The 12,736-nt window shown below is 41.8% G+C and overlaps 2 protein-coding genes across 3 annotated transcripts in view; one reads left to right on the top strand and one right to left on the bottom strand.

The window, feature by feature from the left end:
* jph2 (junctophilin 2) overlaps window positions 1-1,834 on the bottom strand; it is a 47,929-nt gene extending 46,095 nt beyond the window's left edge. Inside the window, exon 1 of the mRNA XM_088608305.1 lies at window positions 227-1,834. Within this exon, the coding sequence (XP_088464431.1) occupies window positions 227-605 (379 nt within the window). The 5' untranslated portion in view covers window positions 606-1,834. The remainder of the gene's footprint in view (window positions 1-226) is intronic.
* Window positions 1-12,736, top strand: part of gdap1l1 (ganglioside induced differentiation associated protein 1-like 1) — a 97,571-nt gene that overhangs the window by 69,127 nt on the left and 15,708 nt on the right. Inside the window, exon 1 of one of the 2 annotated variants that reach the window (XM_088608307.1) lies at window positions 4,970-5,471. The exons of the other annotated variant lie outside the window; for it this stretch is intronic. Within the exon in view, the coding sequence (XP_088464433.1) occupies window positions 5,292-5,471 (180 nt within the window). The 5' untranslated portion in view covers window positions 4,970-5,291. Of the gene's footprint in view, window positions 1-4,969; window positions 5,472-12,736 lie in introns of those variants that run through there. 2 annotated transcript variants of the gene reach the window in all.

Raw genomic sequence — 12,736 nt, 5'->3', positions numbered from 1 at the left:
GGTGGTTTACCACTCTGCTCTTGTAACGTACTGTAAATTACTGTGCGGTACTGGATAATCTGAAAAAGGTGAAAAGGGCCTCTTGCTGTGTTACAGGGAAGTCTCACTACAGGTGTCACCAGAAATGGAGGACCTTGCCTACTCAAGGACCAGGAACAAAATGTGGTTTTGCTATAAAAGCAAACAGTTGTAGCATTTAGCACCGGAATCAGAAAAGCGATCTTACCTCCATCAGCGTAGGTCTCCGTCCCGTATCCGTCTTGCAGGCCGTTATTCCAGGTCCCCTCGTACTTTGCGCCGCTGCCCTGGCTCAGGCGTGTTCCGTACCGCCCTTTGAAACCGTGAGTCCACTCTCCTTTGTAAACCCAGCGCCCTTTGGTTTCGACGCCCAAGCCGTGACGCTTTCCCTGGGACCAGTACCCCTCGTACGTGTTTCCACTGGGCCAGGTGTAGACGCCCACCACCTCGAAGCCGTAGTTCCAGGAGCCGGAGAACTCCCCTTGTCCTTTGGGACCCGTGCAGATACCGTGACCGTGAGCTTTGCCTCCTTCCCAGCCGCCGCAGTAGGCTCCGCCGTCGTCGAACTCAAAGCGACCCCCGCTCATGCTTTCCAAACGTTTGACTGCGGTGATTTAAATCAGTTATTCATTTATGTGCAAGCTTACATGCGGCGTGATTAAAAGACACAGTATATAGAATCCGCTTGCAGCACTATTGAAACACCTTTAGTCATTTGCGATGCACAATATCAGATGTTTTTAGCTACAGCAAAGTATTCGGAGACCATCGCGTACAGATTAGCTTGACTTATTCCAAACCTGCCCGTTTTGAACGCGTTTTGTTCTTCTTCTCCACTTTTATAATTGCTAGCTCTTGAGCTGCAAAGTTCTGCAAAACTTCAGCACATCTCGGTTGTCGCTCGCCAGTCGAGAACACAACATGCCTCTTGAAGAAAGATGCAGGCTTCCACTCTTGTTTTGAGACGATCTCTGTTGCGAAAGGTAAAAACAACTTTTTCCCCCCCCCCACCTCGGTTACATGGTTTTCCAGAGATCCGTTTTTAATCTCTCGGTCGATTTGGCGGGCATTATTATTATCTTTTTGAAGGAGAAGCTGAGAAAAGCCCCTCTGCCCTCTCTCCCTGGCTCCTCTCCCCCTGTCGCTCTCTCCGCTCCCAGACCAGGGATGTTGGAAACGTCCTAACTCAGACCTAACAAGGCTATCGGCTACCCGCGCTGTTCCAAAAATAATGCCCAATCCTTTCTCCGCTGCGTGGCTCTTATTAAAGCGAGGGCCAGAATGCTTGTCACGAAGGGGCTGGGCACGGATGTGCCCATTTCAAGATCGCTGCTGTAGTAATTGTACTGTACCTTCAGCGTTTTTCTCCAGTTCATCTCACGTTATGCGGAGAAGTGCATCATTTTCTTTCCCTGTGTGGCAAAGTATGCTATTGTAGTTTTGCGGGTATCGCACTGAGCGGAGTATAAATCTAAAAATCCTGACAAAAAGATCTTGTTTCAAAAAGTAAAGACGATCGGAGTGTCGAAGAATTGTGACGAAGTGGTCCATTCTCAGTAATACTGGTCGCAAATCATCCCTTTTAATCTCTTCATCGCCTTGCCTGGGTTTTGTAGCTGAATCGAGCAGCGAAATGTGGTTAAGAAGTACTGTCGAATTCGGAAAACTCCGTTCTTGTTTCTTCTCTATGAAGAGAGAGTTACAATACATGTACATACAGTAGTTTCTTTATCAAAGGAAGCACAATTTACCGGAATGCATTCAGCGATAATCTTCTGGTCTTGATACCTGAGTTACTGTAGGTCACTGATACTGAGGCTACTGATATTGCCGTTATTATGATAGTGCAGCAGCTCAAACCACATATTTGCATTATTTACAGGTGATTACTTTATCCAAGGCATTACACGGGGAATATGATAAGAAATTAAGACCTTATAAATAGAATTTTGTCTTCTTTCGTCGCAAGCAGTTTTTAAAGAGATGAGAAGAAAAAGACTTCCAGTTTTCCTGTGCATTTTCCTGAGAGTTAGTGTGCCGTCATGTGATGTTCAATGAAAAAGACCCCCCAGAAGGCCAGGTAAATTTCAGGAGGGGCTGTACTGCTTCTCCTAACTGCCCCTTGGTGGTTAAAAAAAAGTGGAGAGGCTGTTTGGTCACCGTTCAATAATTTGATGCTCTGCAGCTCCAACGTAATCTACATTCCTTCCGTTGTTTTTTTGGCGTGAAGCCTAGACAAAGACCATCTTTAAGATCGTAATATAACTACTGCACAGAGAGAAATCGTGGCATGGAGAGAATTGATTGCGTGTTCATAGAGGGGGAGCTCCCGAATTAGTATAATTAGTATCAGTAGTTAAATTGAAATTGCAGAACTCTGTAGTTGAAATTTCCGATTATTCATTGATATGTGACTTGTGTTTGTAAATGCCTTTAAAACTTGCTTTTTACTTTCAGATTTTATCACATTCACTGAAAATTTTAATTTTTCCCAGTGCTGTGTTTCAATTATTAAATGAGATCCTCTTTATAATTTTGGAATGCACACCGGATGGCCCCCTCTAGTGGTAAAAGGTTATCTTTACATTAAGAATGTCTCAGGTGTGCGGCTGAGAGGTAATTAAACCGAAATATTCCCAGGCGAAAACATACAGTATTATCTCCTTTTCTACTGTTTGACAAAGAATAGAACTATAAATATAGTGCAAGGTCGCTAAAAGGAAGAGGTTCGTTCATGTACAATGAACCATACAATAAAATTTAAATTTAGAAAACCAGGGTTGTAAGATAAGATCAGATTTATTGACCCCTGAGGGAAATTGCGTTATGGACACCCAGCACTCCTGTACATTTAAATAGAATGCAAACAAAAAAAGAGAAGAAAAGAAAAACATTGCACATTATTCTATTACAAAAAAATAAGAAAAACATTGCACATCACTCTAATGCACATGTACGGTATAACACATAACAACATGTAACATTTATAACACATCACAAAACATATTGCACTCAAGTGGGTTGTAAGAGTCATGGGTTGTAACATGTTACTGACTGCATGTTTTTTTTTTTTAAATTCATCACACCTGTTGCATTTACAGAATATCAACACATTAACTAATGCTGCTCACAGAGGGTTATCCGTCATGGAATAATTTACAACAACAGGATATTTTTTAATCTCAGATTTTGGATTCCATCATACAACTTCACTATTTTCTGGAACTAATTACGTGCTTCCATATTGAAAAGGTAGTTCTGTGAGAAAAATGTAAGTTTTAAGCTGCAAATCCTACATAACTAGATTCCTTTAGGACTCTGATCCCCAAAATGGAAAACAAAATCCTAAAATATGTAGATCTGGTCTTTTTCCCCATTTTAAACAAGCTTCTGAGAAAAATGCAGATAACAGTCAACCCCGTCTTTTGTATAAAAGTAATCAAATTATTGTGGAAAATAAGGTGATGGTCTGTCATTTTAAAATATACACTCCCATTAAAATGATGGAAATGTACTGTCAAGTGACCCAAAGATCTCATCCAGCCATTTCTTGAAAAAAGTCAGGGTATCTGATTCGACAACATGTCCGGGAAGCTTGTCGCACACTCCCACAACCCTTTGTGTTAAGATGAACCTTCTACCCTCAGTGCTAGATGCACCTCCCAGTAGTTTCCACTTATTGTATGTTCTCCAGTATTTATGGTTCAGTGCAGCAATCACCCTTTTTGGACTGTGAGAGGAGAGGAGGACAGGAATTTTGGTTCTGTGGCTAAGGATCTGCTTCTGTGGCTGGAAGGTTGCCTGTTCAAATCCAGCTCAAATCCAAATCCTACTCCGTTGGGCCCCTGAGCAAGGCCCTTAACTCCAACTGCTCCTGGGGCGCTGTACAATAGCTGACCCTGCGCTCTGACCCCAGGCTCCTCTCCCAGTCTGTGTGTCTGTGTGTCTCATGGAGAGCAAGCTGGGGGTATGTGAAAAGACGAATTCCTAATGCAAGAAATTGTATAGGGCTAAAAAAGTGATGTGATGTTATGTTATGAACAGTATAGTTATCTTCACTGTGTGCAAAGCATGTCAGGGACATTAATTCTGGTGTGGCAAGTTAATGCCTTAACCCACTGCTGTGTCCTGTTGTGGAAATCTTGTTTATTCAACCCCAATAATTAGGCTTGAACCAGAGGTGAGTGCGACCACAGCTTACTTTTATTTTGCTAAAAGGCAAAAAAAAATGTACACAACAAAGTAACTTCACTCATTTTTTCCTTCCCTGAAGTATGGCAGCTGTCCCAGACGTGCGTGAGGATCCCAGTGTCTACAGCCTTACTTCTTCCTTGAAGAAGAAATCCTTTTGTTGAGATGTAGATCTGATGCTGGAGTCCAGACTGGATCTCCCAAACCAAACGAGAGAAACCCGTCTGGGGTTTGGCTCCGTGCCTCCTTGTGCGGTCTGGCTCACACCGCCGTCACTCAGCGCCCTGTTTTGAGCTGACTGATACGATGGGCCGAAGCAGACAGCCAAGAGAGACAGGGAGGAGAGAGAGGAGTGAAAGGCAGAGGTCGCCAGTCCGTCTCCCCAAGTCCCATACAGGTTGTTCTGAAGGGCTTTACGTTTTGTGCAGAACATATAACGATAGAAAACGCAACCCGTATTTAGAAGCCCCTGGCAACATATCTTGGATAACGGAGTGTGACGTTCGTGTGCATGTGTGTATTTCTTGTGTATATGGATCGGACATAGTGTTTTTCACTACTATATATAATGCATGATACGTGGGTTATTTTTAAGCATAAATAATCTGCGCACGGTTAGACACCATACGCCTATGCCTTATCATGACTGGAGAGCAGAGACTCCTTTCTACGAAGGATGACCTTGTCCCCTCCGCCAAGGTACAGCCCACAGCATGTCGATACAAAGAGGGGTTTCTCTGCGCATGCACTGTGCGGGGTCGCTGTGATGTAATACACACAGAATTGATTTGATGTTTTCCACGGTGCTGTGGCGAACCTGGGCTTTGGCAGGGATGTGACGCTGATCGTTTTCACGGCTTTCGGGACGTTGACGCGGCACAGCCTCGCTGAACTTGCTCGGCTTCCTGCGATGCTGCTGTCCCCAGCCGGCCAGCCGACTCGATGATGCTCTGTTCGTGGTGCTGAAGTTCCCTGCGCTCTCTTTCTCTCTCCCTCTCTGTCTCCGTCTCTTGTCTCCCCCCTCTCTCTCTCGCTCTTTTCTCTCTCCTACGCTCCCCACACATCCACACGAACACTCTGTCATGGCGTCTTCCAACAATGTTACCCCTACTAACTGTAGCTGGTGGCCAATTTCAGCCATAGACGAAGACGGCAAGATCGCGGATGGTGAGGAAAGTCAGGAAGCAGCGTTAGACTGCAAGCCCACCTCGAAAAACAGGCTCGTTTTGTACCACTGGACGCAGTCTTTCAACTCGCAAAAGGTAAAGCCGTGTGGCATTGTTGTGTTTTCGTGTTTGCCATGGAAATTTCAAACTAGGCAGTCATGGAAACTGGGATGACCAGTTTTCACATGTGTGTGTTTCATTTTACCGAAGGCGTACAATTACGGCACACCTGGTAACGTCATTCTGCCGGCATCCGTTGATCTGTAGATGCGCTGATCACTGCAGCATGTGTATAAAATATCCGTAGCTCTAAGGTCGTGATCAATATTGTTCCAGATATTCCAAAGGCATCTCAAGGATTCAAACACTGGAATGCATTCTTCATTGTGTTTGCAAATCCTGCACTGTTTATTCCCGAAGGAACTACGCCCTAGATGTGCATTTTGTACTGCTCCTCAAACGTGACTTTATAGCATAAATAATTCATTGGGAATAGGTACGTGGAGTAGCTAGCGACCAGTGCTGCATCCGTATTTGAAGCACCGTTACATCGCAGAACAGCCGCGACCAGTGGTTGGTTTTCATTAAAATTGCATTAATCTGGATCGGTAAGACTAGCATATGAGCACAGATAATCAGACCACTTCAAACTTGGCCACTGAAAAGGAAAAGCATGGCGAGCGCTTCCTAATTGTTGCTCGGCTTGCAACCTGAAGCCGGCTTTTTGTCACCGGCAAACCCCTACAAGTGACTGTCAAAGAAACGCTTTTTTTTTACCTGAACATTTTTAAAGATAGCGATGAATGGAAGTCCCCCGTCATATTTTTCGTTATCCGCAGGACCGGCTAAATGTCACAGATACGTCTTGCTTATGCTGTATTTCGACGTGTCCTCTGTTGTGTGTTTGTAATCGTGTTGTACTGTACGTAACAAATAGATAGAGCCTTTTGAACCTTATTAACCAGCCAGCTCAATAATAATAATAATTTCAGCACAAGGCAGTTAGGTCTGGTCCAACTTTCAAGAAATGCAGCTTTGTATTGTTCGTCCAAACGCTGACTAACAGCTTGTGTTGGATTCCTGGAATCCTGACAACCTGCTCAGTCGCAGGTACTGTACATGGTACTTTATTAATTCCAGCACAAAAAATGTTTTTATACCCCCTGTTTTCAAGTTAAGATTTTTAAGTTTCATCAACTGTTCAAGCTTTGAATCAAAGGACTTACTCTACCACTTTATCCAGGAGGTACTTTGGTGTAAATTGTGGGGACTTGACAGAAGATAAGAGTGTTTTAAGTGGTTGTTTGCCTTTGTCATAAGACAAACGTTTTTAATTAGTATCACTGCTGCTGAAGAGTGAGTCTTTCATTGTGGCAGATACCACATAATTTAATATTACCTGGACTTGGGGAGGAATTGCAGTTACAGACCGTCTACAGTTCCTGTAAGGATATTAAATTTCTCCACTGCAGGCTGTTTGAAAATGTAGACATTTCTGTCTAAAATTATCACTTGTCATAAATATACAGTTCCTTCTCTTTGCCACAAGGCACAAACATGACTTGGCATGGAATTGTATCTGTTTCCTTTTTCATCTCAAGCTGCAGACAATCTGAAACAAGCTCTGCATAATATACCGTAATACTTCTTATTTTTCTAAATGTAGCCATCTATAGGTCAATTCAATGTTCATTGAAAGGAAAGAGGGCAGCATGTTGGCACAGTGGTTAGCATTGGTGCATTGCGTCACTGAGGGACTGGGTTCAATTTCTGAGGTGCTATCTGTGTGGAGTTTGCATGTTCTTTTCCCCCCATGTCTGTGAGTGTTTCCTCCCACAGTCCAAAGGCTTACTGGTAGATTAATAGGCTTCTGGGAAATTATCCCTGTGTGAATGTGTGTGTGTGTACTGTATGTGTTTGTGTGTCTTGCTCTGTGATGGACTGGTGTCCCATCCAGGGTGTACCCTGCCTTGCACCCATTGCTTGCTGGGATAGGCTCCGGCTCCCCTGCAACCCTGTATTGGATAAAGCACTTGAAAGTGGATGGATTGTATGAAAATAATTTCTGCAGTTATTGCCAGCCAATCAAACACTTGCACTAGTGACTAAAGGTTGCATTATTATGACCTTTAAAAGAAAAGCCCAAAGCATTGTATCTTCTAATTCATGTTTATAGTTCATAAACCAATAAGAGGACAAAGGTGGAAGCCACTGGGAAGTCCATTTAACACTGAAAACAGGTGGTGGTTCTTTACACAAAGGGATGTGGGGGTTTGGAACAAACCAGCCAGCCATGTTGTTGAAGCTGGTAGCCTGGCTTCTTTCAAGAAGTGATGAGGTTCTTGGATTGCTCCACTGCTGGCAACCAAATAAGCTAGATGAGCCGATTTATAACCTTATGTTCTTGTAATACAGACATTCTCAGAACTAAACACACCATTTAGTTCCCAGTTCTCCTAGTTTAAGTGGACAAGAGAATGTCAACACAATTAAAAATGCATGCTCATCTCAACCACAAATCAATGTACAGTAAGTTAAGTTTCTTAGCTAATACTGAAGCCAAAACATGAAGTAAAATATAAAGGCCCTACAAAAAGATTAATATTAAAAAATCTCCAATTATGTCAAATACATCTGTTATATTAGTGCCTTGGTTCCAAACTACTACCATGTCCAGCATGTAAAATGAAGGTAACAGACAGAACAAACAGAACAAGGTGGATCTTGATCATTTAACTGTTGCATTTGCTATAACTTTAACTACAGTGTTAGTGGTGCTGAACTAACACCACCCCAAGGCTAATAAGAGAGCAGCAATGTAGAAATTCAGTGTTCACCCAAAGACTGGTACCAAAACCTCATGTCTAAAAAGATGGGATCCATGAAGAATGTTGGAAGATCTCAATTTTCTCTACTGTCCAGTTTTACACCCTGCACATGACTAAGATCACGGGCTGGGGTTTTAACCAGCAGCAGCAGGATCTCGGCAGGCTCTGTTTTGGTGAATCTGGCTGCTCCGTCTTTGGCTCCCTGTCCTGTGTGCTGGGCTGGTGCTCGGATCTGAGACTGTGAGACTACGCTCATCTTTTTCTGTCCATTTAAAACTGCCGATTTGAGCAATTGAAAGTAGGAGAAACCAGTTGATGACAGACTGTTCTTGTCATGATTTTAAACCACACATAATTGGGTTCCCCTTGATGGGTTGACAAAAATGTTGTCTGATCTTCTCTGGGTTGCTTAAATATGGAGGAATAGGAAATAGGGAGTAGAAAGGGGTAGTTGTGAATGGAGCTTGATGTCTGAAAGGTGCAGTTACAGTACTTGGCTTCAATCTGTAGGTAGCAGCAGCTATAGAGGATAAGAGGATATGAGCTGAGGGGTCTTTACTAATAGTTGTAAGAACATTGCCTAATATAAATCTTACTCAATGTACAGTAAGTACGTCTCCAGAATAAAAAAGTAAAATGTTGCAGAAATCCCAAACCTTTTTCATGAATAAGGTTGAGGTATTTGATCTAGACAGGAGGAACAGCAGTCAATCATACTAATAGGTTAAGAAGAAGTGAAACAATCCAAAGAGGTCAATGAAATTAAAAGATTTATTTATATCTATTTTGTATCTATTCTTTAAGGCTGCTTTCAAAGAATCCTCTGAATTAATGACATGCAGTAATCTATAGGTTACAAAGTGGGCAAATGTTTTCAATAGATATTGAGGAAAATAGCTTGCCAATAGTGCATAGTTTTAAAAATGCCAAATCGTAGGCAACAAAACAGGTGAGCTGTGAGAATTATTCTTTAATTACAACCACCTGAGTGTGACTCTGACTGTGGTGACTAGATGTTTTTTTTATGTTCAGTTAAAAATCCATAGCTTACTTACTGGAGTGTGAGTCAGTCTGTCATCATTTCGAGATTAATGGTGTAGAATTTCATTTTGTTTAAACGGGGGAGGATGCTTAACTCCTCAGGCTTAAAACAAAAATTAAAATCCTCGTGCACTGGATATGATCTTAGCTGTGAGATCTGGACCGTATGAGAAGCAGAAGGTCCCCCTTGCTTCAGCACACTGTCTGTAACTCTAGGTGGGAGAAGTCTTCCCTTTGCAACGGCTTCGACTGTTGGAACCCCCAAAAATCACTACTCGAAGAATCGTTCTGTAAAATGGGGAATATTAATCTTGTCCGCCCTTCCGTCAAACCTTTAGTGACGAGCCCATGATAAAAAAAAATCTGAAGCAATGGTTGGCACTTTGAAGTATTTATTTTTGTAACTACAGTACATTCCTTTTTAAGGAGTTGCATTTCATCATCTTCGAGGATCTTACAATTGTTTTACGTTCTTGACTGCAGAACAATGCAGTGTTATACAGAAGATACAGAGCTCTTACTTAATAGACTCTTTAATCCAAAGTCACTTTACAAAAACTAGGTGGTGAGCTGCATATCAACCACACGTAGTTATTAAGTGGAAATCTCCTAGTGAAAAGCCCTTTACCTGAATGAATCAATCAACCTATTCTTCTAATTGTTAGTTAAACATTGCTCTTTTATTATTATTATTATTGGAGAATATTGTAATGCTTCGGGGGTCACGTGGGCGCCCTCACCACTGCCCCATCAGGTCGGCCCCCACCGTCGGGGATTCAAACCCAGGCCTCCAGTGTCACTCAACAGGGACCCAGCCTCTTGAGCCAAAGGGAAATCTCCCGGCAGCCCCGCGGCTGCGGTCCCTGCTATCCACAGGGAAGGGCGGTGACGTCACCGCGCTGGTAAGCCAGCTCTCGCAAGCAATGGAGGCCGTATGTGTTACAATATGTTCCATATTTGTGACCAAAGCAGAGGATGTGGCCAGCCAACTAGAATGTCCCTGAAGACTATCTTAGTCATAGCAGATCATCCTTTTCTTCAGTGTGCTGTGCTGTGGACAAGGAGGCGAATATACTGTAGGTGACCTCAGAAGAAGCTAAGGTTTTTGGTCCATTTCCTTCATGTGCATCACTGACGGTAACAGTAGAATAGGCTAACATGTCAATTCAGACATATTCATTCAGCCTGTGGGTTTTACAAGCAGTGGTTATAGTGTGTTATAGCATTAAGCTGCCTTTGTAGGTAATCTGAAATAGATCAACATGGTCAGGTACTATAGATTGTAAACATGAACATCTAAACCTTTCAAATTATTCTGCCCCTGTGTTCTCCAAAACGTATTTTCATGGACTTTGATTAAAACTGAGGCAAAAAGTACAAGTATCATACACTACATGAATTTTACTTCATTCCAAGACACTACTTCAAATAAGTATGCTTTAACCATCAAACAAACTAATAAAAAGAGCATTTGATCTTTACAATGTATACTGAACTGTCTGAAGAGCTTTCTTTTCTTTAAAAAAATATAATTCCATGTAAATTTCACTTGTTTCTCCTGGTTTGAGTTTTGTTACTGACTTTGAAAATGCTTTTAAGGGTTATGAATCCTTGAACCAGGTTCTCAGGATTTTCTCCATTCAGGACTAAAAAGATTCAGTATGGGACCTTCCTTTGATAAGGATTGAAACTGGTTGCTGTTCTCTGGGTTGATTCCAGAGCAGCAATATCTTTCTCGTGTCTCAGAGATCAGAATTGTACACACAGTTGTAAACATGGACATCTGTCTGGGAGCTGAGAGAGTTGTGGTTCTTCTGTCTCTGCTAAAACTGTTTCCATCATGGTACTGGATACCTCTGTTAAAACCCTCTTTTGTGATCTTCAGTTCAGTGCCAGCCATGCTAATGTACTGTACCATTCTGGGAATTCCTAACAATAGCAGCTGACTGGTTAAATCAGATGTAATTTAATAACTGCCTGCCCTTCCATATTTACTGTATTGAATTCAGGCTTCAAACATGATTCAGGCTGCAATCTGTTTTATCAGCTTGTGTCTTAGTGCAGAGGATAATGATAATGAGAATGGGGCATTGTAGTTCTGCATTCAAAATGTTTTTTTTTTTTAACATGCACAATTAATATGATTATAAGTAATTTGTTTAATTGTGTTTGGACTGATTTCAAAGTGTTTCGGGACTCAAAATATTGTCAGTAGCTACTGTGCTAGAGAATCCCAAGGTTGTGTTCTGCACTGCCTTGCCTTCACACACCCCAGGACAGACAGTTTCAGATTTCTTTTTGACATGATTGTTGTGATCTGTCTTGCTGTTGGGTTGAACATATCATGTCATTCCGGTTCCTGATTCCTATTCCCATAGAGTTTTCAACTCCAAGCACATGATTCTGTTTGCCATTACATACTGTACATGAAACGGCTGTTGCTGAGCTTGTTCATTTTGGCTGCACCTCCTACTTGTACATAAAACCTTGGAGATGATGGTAATTCCAGTCTCAGATCTCCCATGGAGGTGTGCTCCTAATTGCTGGCATTAATAAAATCATCAAATGAAAGAGAAACAGAAATGTAAAGCTTAATGTCAGGTCCCTCTTATTAAAGACCTGCTGATAACAATATGCATGTTTTCAACACCTTTATACTGTTCAATCACTTGGAGCATATTGGTTAAAACTCAGGAAGGAACATTTTTGTCTTTAAAAACATTTATACCAAAAATAGGATACATTCTGACTGCTATTGTAATTAAACTCAGAATGACTGAGCAGAGAAGGGAACTGATCATAAAAAATATTCTTTTTTACAGAAAAAGATGTATCCAGGTATGAACTTGAGCTGAAGTTATGTTAAGAGTTTTTTTCATATCAGCAAATATTGAACGTGTTTTTTTTCCTATTTCCAGTATGCAGAGAAAGAAATTATCCTAGTTGGATAACATTGACAAGATATTTCAGTACTTTGCTCAGGTTTTGTAGTAACTTAAGAAAACAAGGGTGCTATCTCCTCTAAAAGAAGGACAATATAGAATAAGATTAGAAGCCTCCATGAAGTTTTGAAAATAGCAAATGAAAATGTAAGAAATTTTGAAAATGTTTAAAATGCCCTTAAAGAGGATTTTTACATAAGTGGGTGTAGGTTGAATGTCCTCAGAGACATTCAAAATCTTCAGAGATGTTGACAAAGCAACAGCTTTTGAACAGCTTCAAGATCATCCACGAAACATGACGCACAGAACAAAATTGGTTACCAATGGTGCATTTAAGACAGAGCACAACAGGGTAGAAGAGGGGGTTCTTTTAATAATAATGATAATTGCTTACATTTATATAGCGCTTTTCCGGACCCTCCATTCAGGACACTTTAGAGGTAATGGGGACTCCCCTCCACCACCAGCAGTGTGCAGCCCCACCTGGATGATGCAACAGCAGGCATAGTGCGCCAGTTCTTTCACTACACACCAGCTATCAGTGGGGAGG

Source organism: Lepisosteus platostomus, chromosome 15 (assembly GCF_059453375.1).
Source record: "Lepisosteus platostomus isolate fLepPlt1 chromosome 15, fLepPlt1.hap1, whole genome shotgun sequence".
Taxonomy (NCBI): Eukaryota; Metazoa; Chordata; class Actinopteri; order Semionotiformes; family Lepisosteidae; genus Lepisosteus; species Lepisosteus platostomus.
The sequence above is the reverse complement of the archived record's forward strand: the minus strand, read 5'-3'. Positions and strand labels throughout refer to the sequence as shown.